General features: G+C 69.8%; 2 protein-coding genes across 2 annotated transcripts; both read right to left on the bottom strand.

The window, feature by feature from the left end:
* Window positions 1-240: 240 nt before the first annotated feature.
* CILP2 (cartilage intermediate layer protein 2) lies at window positions 241-6,839 on the bottom strand. Its single transcript, XM_074808811.1, has 9 exons — window positions 6,777-6,839; window positions 5,197-5,295; window positions 4,631-4,903; window positions 4,219-4,401; window positions 3,678-3,836; window positions 3,311-3,574; window positions 3,060-3,168; window positions 2,807-2,964; window positions 241-2,697 (listed from the first exon to the last, which is right to left on the bottom strand). Exons 1-9 carry the CDS (start codon window positions 6,835-6,837, stop codon window positions 305-307), a joined length of 3,699 nt encoding a protein of 1,232 aa, XP_074664912.1. The 5' UTR covers window positions 6,838-6,839; the 3' UTR covers window positions 241-304.
* A 1,235-nt stretch (window positions 6,840-8,074) lies between these two features.
* On the bottom strand, window positions 8,075-14,546 carry YJEFN3 (YjeF N-terminal domain containing 3). Its single transcript, XM_074808708.1, has 6 exons — window positions 14,495-14,546; window positions 11,648-11,756; window positions 9,783-9,893; window positions 9,577-9,690; window positions 8,940-9,090; window positions 8,075-8,306 (listed from the first exon to the last, which is right to left on the bottom strand). Exons 1-6 carry the CDS (start codon window positions 14,539-14,541, stop codon window positions 8,092-8,094), a joined length of 747 nt encoding a protein of 248 aa, XP_074664809.1. The 5' UTR covers window positions 14,542-14,546; the 3' UTR covers window positions 8,075-8,091.
* Between the last annotated feature and the right edge of the window lie 399 nt (window positions 14,547-14,945).

The following is a 14,945-nucleotide window of genomic DNA, read 5'->3' on the forward strand; positions in this document are numbered from 1 at the left end:
TGAGCACCAAGAGCTGCCCCGCGTGGGGCTGGGGGCGAGGGCAGGGGCAGCACCGGGGTGGGGGGCTGGCGAGGCCGGTGGGGGCTGCCCGCTGTCACCCCCCTCCCCATGTCCCAGCGGTGCCCTGCCCCGCTGTCCCCCGGGGCCACGGCGGGAGGGTCCCACTCCACGTGTCCCGTGTGTGTGTGTCTGTGTGTCCCCTCCTCGGTCGTTATAAATGAGCGTGGGTAAAAGCGACGGGGAAAGAGAGGGCAGAGCTGAGCCGGGGAGGGGGCACGGGGTGGCGAAGGGGGGGCCGCGGCGCTCACAGCTGCCCCTGAACCCGGCCCGTCCTCCGCCGGCTGCTGGGGGTCCGGCGGGTGGCCGTGGGGCCCGGGGCTTGGGCGCCAGAGGCGAAGTCCATCACCTCGGGGGGAGCCCGGCGCATCTCGCTGGTCCCCATCTCCCGGCGGATCTCGGCCAACGCCTCGGCCGGGGCCGTCAGCAGGCGCTGGAAGAAGCTCTCCCGCCCCGCCGGCCGCTCCCGGCAGGTGAAGGTGACGGCCGTGCCCGCATCCGCCTTCATCTCCCGCGAGAAGCCGTCAGAGGTGCCGTCGAAGCAGCGGCCGATGGCGATCTCCTTGGCCAACCGCGGGTTCTGGTCCGTCACCGTGTAGATGCCGTAGTTGTGACCCAACGGGTCGACCGGTGCCAGCATGGTGAAGGCGGCCGTGTGGTTGTTCTCTGCCACGGGCGGGTGACGGCTCAGGTACTCCCGGAGGAGGCTGTTGACAGCCGTGCGGTGGCAGCTGCCTTGGGGGATGATGGAGACCAAGGTGCGATCCACCAGGCTCTGGTCGAAGAGCATCCCACTGCACTTGAACTCCACGCAGGCGCCCGAAGTGTTCTCCAGCAGCATGTCCCGCACGCTACGGGTGTCACGCAGCCCGTAGAGCTGCCCCCGAGTGCGGGGGTGGCTGCCCCCCATGTTACGGGACCTCACCATGTATTCCTGCGGTCCCTCGATCTGCACCTTGATGAAACAAGCCCTGAACTCCTGAGGGTTGGGCCACCACGAGAGGTAGTCTCCGGTCCAGGAGGTCAGGTCGCTCTCCTTGAAGGGCACCACGTTGTACTCGTACTTGTCCACCTCCACACGGTAGAAGCGGAGGTGGTTGGCGCTGACGGGCGCCTCCTCACACTCCTCGAGGCTGCGGTAAGGGTAGATGGGACCATTGGTCTCGTCAACGTTGTTGGGGTCGGGCTTGGCCACGTTGATTTGGAAAGCTGTCTTCTTCAAGTTGGGGTCATCGTGGTCCAACCGGCGGTAGCCCAGCTTGCCCAGGTAGGGCTGAGACACCCCAACAGCGTTGGGGTTGAGCTTGGGGCTGGAGGCCACGGCTTCCAGCTCCTCCCCACCCAGCGTGGCGGTGACATAGGCCGAGTAGGCGTCGGGGCGCTGGCCGTCGCAGAAAGCGGGCAGGCAGGCGCCGTTGGGACCCGTCACCACGCTGTCGAAGCGACCCCACGCCCGGGGGTTGGCGGGGAAGCCGGGCTGGGGCTCCAGGTTGATGAGGCTGATGACCACCCCTTCCAGTTGCTCGTAGGGGTTGAACTTCTCGTTGCTGTAAGCCCTGACCTTGACGAAGCAGCGCCGGTCCTCCGGCACGTCCAGGTTGAAGAGACGCCGCTCCCGGATCTCCAGGTTCCCCACCAGGAAGGTCCTTTCCTCCCTCTTCCCCCGGCTCCCCCCAGCCGGGCGGAGGACCCCCTCCTCCTCCCACAAGCCGGTCTCGGGGTTCAAGGACCACAACTTCATCTTCTGCAGGTGCTCCGGCATCCAGACCTGCCCCGCATCCATCCGCACCTCCACCGGCCCTGTCTGCAGCGCCGCGCCGCTCTTCCCTTCCCGAAAATCCACGGCGAACATGCCGTAGGTCCGCAGGGGCACAATCTCTCCCTCGGCGTCGGCAAAGCTGAGGTCGCTGGAGGCGGCGCCGGCCGTTGCCATGTCCCTGGGGTCTAGGAAGGTGATGCTGGCTTTGACTGTGCCCTTGAAGACCTCCCCGGAGGGACGGAGGAAGGCACCAGCGGGAAGAACGAGCTCCCCGATGGGGTCCCGGCCGCTGGCCTCCCCCAGCGGGATGGCGTTGCTCCGGCTGCCGTCCAGATCCACCGGCTCCTTCTTCCGCAGCATCTTGACCTCCTGGTAGACGGCACCGCCGCGGCGGTTGAAGGGCAAGACCTTGATGGCATCCACGAACCTCTGCTGCCGGTCCACGAAGCGAGCCACCAAGCGCTGCGTGTCCGGTGGCACCTCGATGGTGAAGGAGCCCTTGTAGCCGGTGAAGCCGACCTTCCTCCCCCCGAGGAAGATCTGCCCGAAGCGCAGGGGCTCGCCGGTGTCAGCCGCTGTCACCCGGCCCTGCACCAGGACGCGGGGTTGGGCGCAGGGGCCGCAACCGCACTCGGCCACCACCTTGAGGGGCAGCAGGGAGCCGGCGCAGGGGATCTCCCGCATCTCCATCCTCCGCACCCCGCAGCAGCGCCCCACGTCCGCTCCGCACCCCGTCTGCTCGGCCGCGCTGTCGGCGCACGGGACGGGCGGGCAGCGACCCACGTCGTAGTAACGGGAGCCGGCAGCGTCCTGCGGGCACTCGCTGGGCAGCTCCACGAGGCTCGGCTCAGGCTCTGGCTTACAGCTCTGCTGGCCCTGGGCTGGTGGACACGGGGACAAGGGGGGACACAGGGCGTTAGGGTGCCCCTCCCCATTGCACACCCCATCCTGGCGCGGTTCTACCGCCAAGAAAGCCCGTCCCGTCCTCACCCAGCACGGTGAGCTGCGCCGGCGCTGATTTGATGGCCCCCGCCTCAGTGCTGGCTTTGCAGTGGTAGGTGCCAGCCTGCGCCGGTGCCAGCCCGCTCAGCACCAGGCGGCTGCCGTACCGGTGCACCTTCCTCTCCAGCAGCGTCCCGTTGTGGTACCTGCAGGGACGGGGACAGGCTCAGCGGAACGACGGGGCTGCCTTGCCCCCCCACACCCCCCAGTGCTGCCGTTCTGCTGCCCGGCCCCCGCTCACCAGTAGTATTTCTTGGGCACGGGGGTGCCCGAGGCTTTGCAGCAGAAGGTCACATCCTGCCCAGCCACCCGCACCTTCGTTGTGGGGTGCAGCACCATGTAGGGCTTCTCTGCAGAGGAGGAAGGTGGAGGGGGTAAAACGAGTCGTCTCCAACCCCCCAGGATCGCTCCCCCCATCAACGCATCCCTCCGGGAGGTCCCTCTAGGGGTGCACAGCTCAGCCCCCCCCTCACCCCACCCCGCAACGCTCACCCAACCTCCGCAGCCTCACGTGTGCCACCGCCACGCCGGAGCCGTTGGAGACGACGGGCGCCAGGCCGGGGGCGAAGCCGTCGCGGTGGGCGCTGATGTTGACGGCGGAGCCTTGGCACAGCCCGGCCGCGGCGAAGCGCCCGTGGGCATCGCTGTGGGCCAGCAGCACCGGCGGGCGACCCTCCAGGAAGATGCGGGCGTCCGGCAGCGCCGCGCCGGTGGCGGCGGAGACGACGGTGCCCTGCAGCGTGTGCTCAGGGCAGGCTGCGGGGCGGCACGGCGGTGCTCAGACCCCCCGGCCACGGCCGGACCACGCGGGTGGGGGGCACCGGGAAAAAGGGAAGGGGGTCCGGAGTCCCCAAGGTACCTGGGCAGGGTGAGGGGGGACATTTCTGCACCTCGGTGGGGCGGCCGGCGCACGACACCTTCTTGGTTGTCTTGCAGCTCCGGCGCCGGGTCCGCGTCCCGGCGCTGCCGCAGCTGCGAGAACAGGGGCCCCAGGAGCCCCACTCCAGCCACGCCGGCTCTGTGGGGGACACACCGGGTGGGACTCGGCCACCGCACTCCCCCCCCCCCCAGCCCCCAGGGTGGTCCCACACCACGGGGACACACGGGGGGTCCCCAACCAGGGAGGCTCCATCCCGCCGCCGGTGCCCGGCCAAGCCGCGGCTCACCCCCGCCAAACTATTTTTACCAGCGTGGCCTCTGTTATTGCAATTAAGCTGACGATGTGCAGGCGGCGGCGGCTTCGCCCGGGGAGCTGCCGCGTCAGCACGGGGGCAGCCACCACGTGCCGACGGCCCCGTGGGACCCCTCGTGCCACCGGCAGCACGAGCCGGAGGTGGCAGGCAGCAGGCGGCAAGCGGTGGCCACGGCGGGGGCAAGTGGGTGCTGGTGGGGGTCCCTACCTGGGCAGGGGCCGGCGCTGCACGGCCGCCGCTCCACGGCTTTGCCCTTGCACTTGAGCTCCTTGAGCGCGGCCACCAGCCGGGCGTTGACGCATCGGCGGGTGCGGGTCTGGGTGCCGCTGCTGCCACAGGCGCTGCGTGAGCAGGGGCTCCAGGAGGACCAGTGCGACCAGTAGATGTGCTCTGGGGGGGGCAGAGGCATTAACTGGGGACCCACCACCCGCCACCCAGCTGCAGGGGGGGCACGTTGGCCACGCCCCCCACTCCACCGGGACGATGCCCAGCATCGTGCACCCAAGGGGTGATGGCTGGAGCGGGATGTGACAGCGGGGGGGTGACAGTGCAGCAATGGGTACAGACCCCCCACCTCAGCGGGGTCCGCAGGGGGGACATGGCAGGGACGGGCACTCACCCAGCGGGCAGAGGAAGCGGATGTGGTAGTTGGAGCAGGTCTTGCCCTGCGGCTGCTCCTTGTTGACGCAGCGAAAACCCTTCTTGGGGCTGACGTGCACCACCTCGCCCACCTCCTCGGGCAGCTCCCACTCGGTGGTGCGGGCCTGGATGGCCACCGGCCGCTCGCAGACGCGCCCGCGGTAGTAGAAGCGAATGGCTTCCAGGCTCTCGTAGTCCCCAGCCCCCCCGGGGTGGTCAATATTGAACCAGGACGTCCACTCAGCTCCTCTGCCTGGGACGGAGCGAGCCCTGAGCGCATGGTTTGGGGGGCAGCCCCCACCCCGTGTCCCTAAATGCACCCCGAGGTGCCACCGGTGCTGGGGACATCGAGGGCGACAAAGTGTGGATGGAAGCACGTGGGGATGGAGGGCACCGGGGGTGGGGGGGATGCAGTGTGGGAGGAGCGCGGGGTGGACCCTGCGAGGGGTCACCGAAGGGGGAGATGGCACCTCCTGGACTGGCACTGTGGGCATTGCCCCTTCGGGGTGTCCCCGGAGGGCCGGGGGGGCTCAGGGAGGGTCGTACCTGCCGTGTCCAGGTCGAGGTCTGCTGGGCTGGGGGCCGCTTTCCAGGGCTTCCCCCCCACGCCGCTCTTGCCCGACTCCGAGTCGTTCTCCAGGGGCTCTGGGGGGAGCACAGGGTGAGAGCACCCAGTGCTGGGGCACCCTCTTTCTCCTCAGGGCACCCAACGGTGACCAGCCGGCCCCTTGCCGAGCCGGAGGCACCAAAGCAAAGCGCAGCCAGCACCGGGACACGCCGTGTCACAGCAGAAATGGGGACCCCCCCCTGCTCTGAGCCCCCCCAAACCCACCTCATCAGCTGGGCAAGGGGCTCAGAGCGGGATTTACCGGCTCCATGGGGACAGGCTGACGGTGTCACCGTCCCGGGGTGGCCAAGGATGGGCTGCAGCCTCCCGGCCAGCCAGGGATGGACCGAGGGGTGGCCGAGGTTGGTGCCGCGTGGTGGGTCCGGCCACGCCAGGGCCCACGCTGTGTCCACGGGGAAACGCTGCCCGCGAACTGCTGGCTGCCCGGGGACAAGCTCAGCCCCAGGGGCAATGTGGGGTGGGGAGATGAGGCGGGGTGCCCACGCACGGCCCCTCCACGGCATGACCCCGGGGTCACCCCGAGCCCCACCAGTCAAACTGGGAGGTGGCAGGAATTCGGTCTGTAAAACCACAGCCGGCAAACGGAGACGCCGCCACGGCAGCGGCCGGCCCGGAGGGGCTCGCTGGGCATCCCGGGCGCGGGGTGTCCCACCCCAGCTCCCTCCAAGCCCGGCCAGCCACGGCCCACGGTGGGGAAGCCCAGGGAGCCGGGGTCTCCGAGGGCTCTGCCCACCCACCCGCCCTCGCACGGGTGATCCTCGGGGCTGAGATGGGGGTTCAACCGTGCTGGAGGGGACAAATGCAGGGAGCAGGTCCCCGGAGAGATGTCTGGTCCCTGGTGCCTGTCACCCCCGGGCACAGGGCAGGATGTGGCTGAACACTCAAGCCACCCCTGTGCAGGGTGTGCAGTGGGCACCCCACGGGCACCCCACGGGCACCTCCACCGGCAGCGATGCCATGGCAGGGCGGTCTCGACCCTGCCATCCCCTGTCCCCTCCCCAGGTGGCAGGGAGCTGGGGGCAGGGGGACCTGTTGCGGGTGGATGGATTTTGTCCCTGGACCAGGGACATTCCCAGCTCAGATCGCACAGACGCTGCCCTTGGTGTCTTGCAGAGACCCCCACGGGGCTGAGGGGCCTCAGCACTGGGGGATAAAACCCCCACGGAGCGACTGAGGCGACCGGGGCTTCCCACAGGTCACCCGGTGTTGGAGCAGGCGGGGGGGGACACGGTGCTGGGCATGTCCCCGTCCCTCCGGTGACACAGCCTCCGGGGAGGGCAAAACCGCCCTGAGCATCCCCAGCACATCCCCCATCCGTGACCACGACCCCGGCGCACATCTGGCCCCGGCACACATCTGGCGAGCGCTCAGCCCCATCCCCATCATGCCCGGCATCGCCGCCACCAGCCCCCCAGGGAGGGCAGAGATGCCCACAGCCGGCGGCACGGACGGGGCGGGGGGTCCCTGTGCCGCGGTGAGACGACAGCCCCGGCCTTACCTGGTGCCTTGGCACCGTGCAGAGCGGCCAGAGCCAGGAGGGCCAACGCCAGCTCCCCCATGGTTGCCCACGCGGCGGCAGGTCGGCCGGCGACTGCGAGCGCGGCGGCACCGTGGGTCTATATATGAGTGAGGCCTTTCCCACTCGCGCCGGCAGACAGCAGCAATCGGCTCCTGGCACCCGGGGCCGGCGGCTCTGCCGGAGCTGGAGCGGTGACAAGAGGGAAGCGGGAAGGAGCCCTCCCCGGCGAGCCGGCCGCGCGCTGCCGCTCGCCGCTCCAGCCCGGGAAACTTGAGGGTTTGTTTTTGCAAAGCTGCTAAAATTGGATGCACTTGGGAATGCGGAGGGGAGGGAAAGGGGGGAAAAAGACGAGAGCGAGGCCGGCCCCGGCGCTGCTGCGGTTGGGGTCGGGGTGCCAGCGTTCCCCTGGCACTCGCTGCCTTGGGGCACGGCAGGCTGGGGGGGGTGGAGGGGGCGGGGGGGGGGGCCGGTGGGTGCCCCCGCCGTGACCTGGCCCCCGTGGGTGTGTCGGAGCTGCCCGCCTCCCGCTGCCGAGCTGAGGCCGTGCAGAGCTCGGTGCACCCATGGCCCCAGCTGCCCCTGCTGAGGGCTGCAGGATGCAAAGCGCCCAGAGGTGCTGGTGTGTGATGGTGAGGTGGGGGGGGGGACACACAGGGTGGGGAACCCTCCCCTCCCCAGGGTCACCCCCAAACCGCAGCTGCCCACAGTTGGGGACCGCAGCCCCCTCCCGCAGCCCGGCTGGCGGAAATCCCGGCGCATTCCCTGCATTCCCCGAAACTCCGGCTGCACCGAGCTCCCCCGGGGGGGCAAAGCAGATCCCAGCACCATCGCAGGGCTGAGGACACGCTCTCTGCTGGGACAGGTGGGGACAGTCCCCAGCGGTGGCTCGTCACAGCCCTGCCTGTTAATTAAACACCTCATAGCACGGGGGCCGCTTCCACGACCCTTCCCTGGTGCGTTTGAGGGTTTCAGGCCCGGGGGGGTGGGATGCAGCAGGACCGGGGACCCCACAGCCACCCCCAGGACCCCAGCGGCTGCCCACGTCCCCTCGGGATGGGCCGTAGAGGGGTGACACTGGGTCTGTCCCCAAAAGTAGGTTGGCGACAGAGCATGGGGGGGGTCGAGCCGTGACAGTGGCTGAGTCCCCCGGTGTGGACGGGGCGCGGGGCTGAGGCCCGGCACAAGCCCCCCAGCTCAACCCCCCACACTGGGAGGCCACCGTCCCCCCACCCCATGTCCCCAACAGCCCCATCCCCAGGCAGACGCCAACCCCAGGGCAGAGCCGCCAAGCGCTTTATTGCCGGGGGGCTCGCAGGGCCACCACGCACTCGGTGCCAGGGTACTCGGGGGGGTTGAGCTCAAACTTTTTCTGCACATCATAAGGGAGGAAGCGACCGGCCACGAAGTGCTGGCGGCCCAGGAAGCGGCGGGCGCACTGCTTGGGCGCCGACAGGGACACCAGGACGTCGGGGCTGATCCCGCCGCTGCTCCCGGCCTCCACGTCCCACCCTGCGACGGTAAAAAAGACACGGGGAGGGGGTGAGGGGGTGACCCCGGGGGGACACACGGTGCTGCCAGTGGCCCAGAGTTGGTGGGGGATGCTCTGGGGTGGGCACAGGGAGGATGGGGTACATGTCCCCCCCCACCCATTGCCACCCTGCGCGGCTCCGGCCGCATCCTGGCACCACGCAGGGTTTTTCTTGGTGGGGATTCACCAGCGGCTGTGCCGAGGGCTCCTGTTTGCTCCTGCGGCGCGGGGCGGGGTGGGGGGGACACGGGGGGGGGGGTGGTTTGTGATGGCAATTCCAGGCCTGGCCACCAGACACCCGGGTGTTTTCAAATTACATCATGTCTCAGTTCAGGGAGTTTGTTATTTATCGTGGATGCCCTGAATGCATCCGTGGAGAGCGGCCGCCAGCCCTGGCTCCCGGCGGGGATGCTGCCAGGCTTGGGGGGGAAGTGGGGGGTCCCCGGGGCTGTCCCCGCCCTGGGAGGGCACCGCAGGGGCTCCCCAGCTGCCCAGGCGCCAAGCCCAGGGTGACGCCATGGTGGGCAGGGTGACAAGCCCAGCGTGTGGGGAGCACCAAGGTGGGGGGGGTCCCATCCTGCCCGGGGTGGGGGGAGCTGAGCACAGTGCCGGACCTGAGGGCACGTCCAGGCTGACGATGGGGATGCGGATGAGCTTCAGGGTGGCCAGGATGGCGGCGCAGGGCTCCCTCCCCTCGCCCGCCTCGGCCTCGGCTCCCAGCACGGCGTCCACCACGGCGTTGTAGGCGTCATTGATCAGCTGCACCTGGGGGGGGGGTGACGGGGGGGGGGACAGGACGGGGTGCGCAGCGTGTTTGGGGGGGGTCCCCCAGCCACCCCACTATGGGACCAGCACCGAGCCCCACACTGGGATCCCATCTTCCTGCATAAATAGACTCACCCAGCAGCTACTGCCAAAAAAATCCCCCCCCCAACAAGCTGAGGCAGGGACGGGGGGGGCGAGGGGCGCGGTGGCGGGGCAGAGCCCGGCACGCTGAGCCGCATGGCCCCGGCCAGGGCAGCGTTTTCGGGTCACATTCCTCTCACCGAGCCCGGCGCTTCCAACAACAACAGAGCCGGTGGCTGGCGGGGCCGCGGCAGCCGCCGCTGGATTTCATGGCATCCCCGGGCTCCCAGCAGAGCCGGGGGCGGCGGCGGTGGGGAGGGCGGGGGGAAGGAATCAAAAAAAAGAATAATAAACTCAACCACGTCAGCTGGTGAGCGCAGCGGCTCTGGGGTAGGGGGGGCTCACCTCGGTGGGGAGGTAGGAGAGGAAGGGGATGTCCATCTTCTCACACTGAGTCGTGAAATCCCGGTACAGGGGGTCCGGGGAGCGTTTGGGGTAGAAGATGGTGGGCTCGTAGTCCTGCGCGGCGGAGAGCGTGGATGTGGCGTTGGAGCCTGGCACCGCTCGGGGATGAAGAGGAGGAAGAGGAAGGAAGGGAGGAAGGTACCTACAAAGATCCGCAGGTGCCGGGCGCACACCAGCCCGATGGCCCCGTTCTGCGCCGGGCCGCACACCACCAGCACCGTGGGCTGCTTCCGCGGCAGGGACGGCAGCGGGAAGGCCTGCAGGGAGGAGATGGGGACATCGCCCCACCGCTGAGCCCCGAACCCCTGCCCCCCGCCCCGCCCCGGGTCAGCCCTGGGGACAGTCCCCAGCACCGGGGACATGGCAGGGAGAACCGGGCAAATGGACCCAGGGTGTGGATGTGCTGCTGGGCGGGTGGCACGGTGCAAGGCGGGACGGGGACAATGCCCAGGGTGGGGTGGGGACAGCACGCAGGGCAGGATGGGGCATGTGATGGGATGGGGACAATGGCCACAGTGGGATGGGGGTGGCACCCACAGAAGGACTTGGATGGCACCCAGGGCAGGACAGGGCCCATAGGGGGACAATGGTGCCCATGGTGGGATGAGGATGGTGCCCACAGTGGGATGAAGGTGATGCCTACAGCAGGATGAGGACAGTGGCCACAGCGGGATGAGGACGGTGACCACAGTAGGATGAAGATGATGCCCATGGTGGGATGAGGATGGTGCCCACAGCGGGATGAAGATGATGCTTACAGCAGGATGAGGAGAGTGACCACAGCGGGATGAAGATGATGCCCACAGCGGGATGAAGATGATGCCCAGGCCAGGGACGATGCCCGCAGCGGGCCGGGGCTCCCCGCCAGCCTGCAGGGAGGCGGCCGCGCGCTCCGCATACCAGCAGCCTGCGAAGGGAGGCTCTGAGGCTCTGTTTATCCATTGACGGATTTTTTCCTGCTCACGGAGCCTGGCTCCTGGTCCCATCCAAGCGCCAGAGACCCGAGCGGCACGGCACGGCCCCGCTTGCAGCCGCCGGCGCGCTGGACAAAGCCGCGCTTGCCTGGCCCTGGCCCTGCCCCAGCACCGGCCGTGCTGCCAACTGCCCTGTGGCCGCGGGGGACGTGCCAGGAGGGGACGATGCTGGGGACACTGGCTGGGGTTGGGGGGGGAATCCCCAAGCTGGGGCCTGTGGCTGCTCTCCCCAGCTCAGCCCCACGAGGAAGAGGAGGATGCTCAGCCCTGTGGTACGGGGGTCCCCGGAGGGGTGGGCAGCCCCACGGCGTGGGACTGGGACCAGCCCCAGGATCCAGAGAGGCTCCAAGCCCCGAATATTTCCCCTCCTCAGGCAACTCCTCTGCCCTTAGAGAAGGGGAGGGCAGAGCACGGTCCAGCCACCTCCAGCGGAAAAGCTGAGACAGGCGGGTGCGGAGCTGCCGGCCCGCGAGGCACAAAGCTGCCCTTCATCTGCCCAGAGCCCGGCTGCTGCCGCCTCCTCCTCCTCCTCGCATCCAGCACGAGCACTCAGGGCTCCCAGCACCGGGAGAGCGTGGCCAGGGCGCGGGGAGCCCCGGGGATCCCCCCAGCACCCTCCTCCCCGCAACACAGTGAGGGCAGCTGGTACCTGGCAGTGCCGACACCCCGGGAAGGGCTTGAGCGCCCACGGGACACGGTGCAACCCACGGTCCCGGGGTGAGCCCGGTTCACCCCAGGGGAAATAATGAAGCGAGGCTGAGGAATGCAAAAAACAAAAACAAAAAACCCACCCAGGGAGAGGCTGCAGCCCTGGCACAGCCCGAGCATCGCTTCCCGCTGGGCTCTGCCACGAGCCCTGGCTGTCCCCTGTCCCCAGGTCTGGGGAGGGAGGGAGAGGGTGGGAAAGGCCGCGCAGGGGGACAGGACGAGAGTGGGATAGCAGCCAGCAGCAAAGTCCCCGGCCCTGTGGGGTGTCCCTGTCCCTGTGGGGTGTCCCCAGCCCCATGGGGTGTCCCCAGCCCCACTGGCCGCCTCACCTTGGTCACAGCCATGGCACAGGCGTGTCCCCAGATCTCGATCAGCTGCTGCCGCCCAAACCGATAATCCTCCAGCAGCTCCTTCTCGATGGCCTCTGCCTCTGCCTTGCTGCGGGGTGGGGGGGGAGCGGACAGCAGTGAGGATGTACCCCCCACCCCCGGCACTGAGCCCCTCAGGACTCCGCTCCGTCCCCAGGGTGTGGGGCAGAGGATGCCTGGGTGGGGGGCACCGGGCTGGGGGTTTGCAGGGCTCGGAGTGGAGGGGGGGGGACACGGCCGGTGGCTCAGGGCTGGGGACGTGCACGGCCGGCTCATTCGGGGGCCCGGCACGGCGGGGTGGGGGCTGTATTTCGTGCGAGGCACTCACGGCCCTGGCAGCGTCCCCGGACTCGTGGGGATCGGGCTGTTATATAAAAGCGAACAATGCTGCGGTTGTTCCTTCGCTGCCGAGCCCAGGAGTTGGCAGGGCCGGGGAGCCTCCAAATTGGACAATAATTGTTCACATCTGTTGGCTCACCTGCGCCGCGGATGGGAACAGCGTGTGCCGGATCCAGCGCGCCGCTGCCGCCGCGCTTGTTGTGGAAGGGACGGTGAAATCTGGCCCCTGGGAGAGGCCGGAGTTGGCAGCCCAGGGGGGTGAAAACCCGCAGGCCTGTGGGGGAGCTGGGGGGCCCCGGCCGTGCTCCCGATTTGGGGGTGCACGCTCACACCTCGCTCAGGGGACCCGCTGGCCCCCCGCCACAGGCAGGAACGGTGTGGTGCTGCCGGCCCCACGAGCTGGAGGGGTTACAGGGTCGGGGTCCTGCCTGCGGGGGGCTGGGGGGGGCCCCCACATTGTCCAGGCTGACCCCACGGCCCAGCCCCGGCCCCCAGCAGATCCCACCCCCACGTGTCCTGGCAGACCCGAGACCACCGAGATCCGACGTCCCCTGGTCATTCTGGCAGACCCCAGGGAGCCCCCCCCACGCCCCGCCAGGCCGGCTGACCCCCCCGCCCCCCATCCCCGGGCCATCCTGACAAACCCCCCAGACCTGCCATGCCCTGGTCGCCCTGGCAGCCCCCACAGCCCCCATCCCCCGGCCGTGCTGACAGATCCCATTGACTTCACGTCCTCTGGTTGGCCCCACAGCCTCCCCCCGCCCCCCGCCCCAAACCCTGGCAGACCCCATAAGTCCCCAGTGACCCGGTCATCCTGGCAGACCCCCAGAAAAAAATTCATCCAGCCCCATCCCCTCCTTTCCCACCCCATCCCGTCCGCGTCCCCAATCCTTTGGTGCCCTCTAGTGAGTCCCAGCCCGGCCCCAGCCCCACAGCAGAGACCTGTGGGCAAATGGGGGGGAAAAAAAGGGGCCAAATGCAGCCCCCGGCCCCCCCTCCCATGCGGGGGTGGCGGGGCCGAGCGGGTCCCAGCGCAGCTGTGTTGTCGGTCACCCAACAAAAGGCACATTTCGACAAAACTCCCCACGTCTGCTCCAGGGGAGAACATTGCCCGTAATCGCTGCTGGCAGGGAAACCTGGGCCCTGGCCCGGGCTGGCTCCCGCTGTCCTGGCATCGTCCCCAGGGAGGTGGGGGACACACACACACACACACACACACGTCACAGGGCTCCCTGGGTCCTGGCTCGCTGCCCCCCCCCCCCCCCCCCAGCTCGCAGCGTCCCCCCCAAAACGCTCCGGGGTGCGCGTTCGCCATCAGCCCTCCCCGCTCGCCCCGGGCTCTCTGCAGTTTGGCTTTGCTATAGAGTCGGGGGGGCGGGGGGGGGAGGAAAATGTGGGTCCCAACCCCTGTGCAGGGGGAGATACCCCTCAGAGCCTCGGGGGGGGACACCCAGCAAAGCCCAGTCCAGCCCAATTCAACCCAGTTAGTGGTGCCTCCCGGAGCAGACGGTGGGTGGCCGAGGCTGCTGCTGCGGAGATGGGGCAGGAGGGAGAGGAGCCGGCGGATGAGGGGGTCGAGAGCTCCCCCCCTGTGTCCCCCCCCCGTACCCCGGGCCCTGGAGGGGGCACCCTGGCTCCGCACCCCGATTCTGCATCCCAGCTCCGAGTCCCCCCCTTTGCATCCCGGCTCTGTGCCCCCCTCCCCTTTACATCCTGACTCTGCATCCCGGCTCCGTGTCCCCCCTCCACCCCCGCCGGGGGACACCGGAGGCACCAACCCTGCCCGGTACCGGGGTCCCCCCCCACCCCTCCCCACCGGGTCCCCCCACTCCGCGGGGAACGCGTCTGCCGGAGACATCCCTGCCGCAGCCATGGAGACCCGGGATGCGGTTGCTGTGGCAACCGAGGCTATTTGGGTACCAGCCCCCCCCCACCCCTCGCCCCCGCGGCTCGGGGGTGCGAGGAGCCGGGGTGGGATTGCCCCGGGGGACCGACTGTCCCGGGGGACACGCGTGGGGACAGCGCGGGGGCCGGAGGAGGAGCCCGGGAGCATCAGAGGGGGCAGGAACCGACCCGAGGGGGAGTCCCGGGGCAGTGGCGGGGGGGGGGGTGTGTCCCACGGGGGTCCCATCCCATCCCCGGCGCCGCGGGAGCCCCCAGCACCCTTCCGGGGTCCCCACCACGTCCCGCGGAGACCCGGCACCGGTCACGTCCTTGCTGGAAGCGGGGACCAGCCCAGGGTGAGCCGGAGCGGGGCGGGGGGGCAGCGGCTGGAGGGGGGGTCCCGGCTGTGCCGGAGCTAATCCCCGGCAGCCCCGGTGCGGGCGCACGGCGAGGGGCAGAGGCGCGGCGGGATCCCCGTACCCCCCCGCCCTGGCCCGGGGCTCCCGGTTCTCCCAACGCGCGGTGCCGGCGAGCGGGAGGGTGTGGGGGGGTTCCCCGGGGCAGTGGGGGGGGGCCTGGGCTCACCTGAGGTACCGGGGCGGCTCCCGGGCGCGGCCGGGCGCGGAGCTCATACCGGGCAGCGGGACGGGGCAGCGGCGGAGCCCTGCGGGACCGGCGGCAGCGCGACCCCCCCCCACCCCGCCACAGCGCTTCACGGTGCCGCCCGGGGGAGGCGGCTCCGGCTGCCCCCGCCCCGCCCGGGCCCGGCCCCCCCTCCCCGGGAGCATCGCACCGGCCCCCGGCCCGCCCCGCGCCCCCGCCCGGGGATGATGGCGGGGGGGGGCGGCAGAAATCGCGTCTATGACCCCCCCTACACCCCCCCCTCCCCTCCCTCGGCCCGCAGGCAGCAGGCAGGCAGCTGCCTGCACCCCGCAGCGACCCCGGGAAGCACCTTCCCTCCCCCGAGCTACGGGAATATGTTGAAAAACTCAAAATCGGTGGTTTTCACAAAGTGCATCTGCGGCATCAGCAACCG

This window comes from Strix aluco, chromosome 29 (assembly GCF_031877795.1).
Source record: "Strix aluco isolate bStrAlu1 chromosome 29, bStrAlu1.hap1, whole genome shotgun sequence".
NCBI lineage: Eukaryota > Metazoa > Chordata > Aves > Strigiformes > Strigidae > Strix > Strix aluco.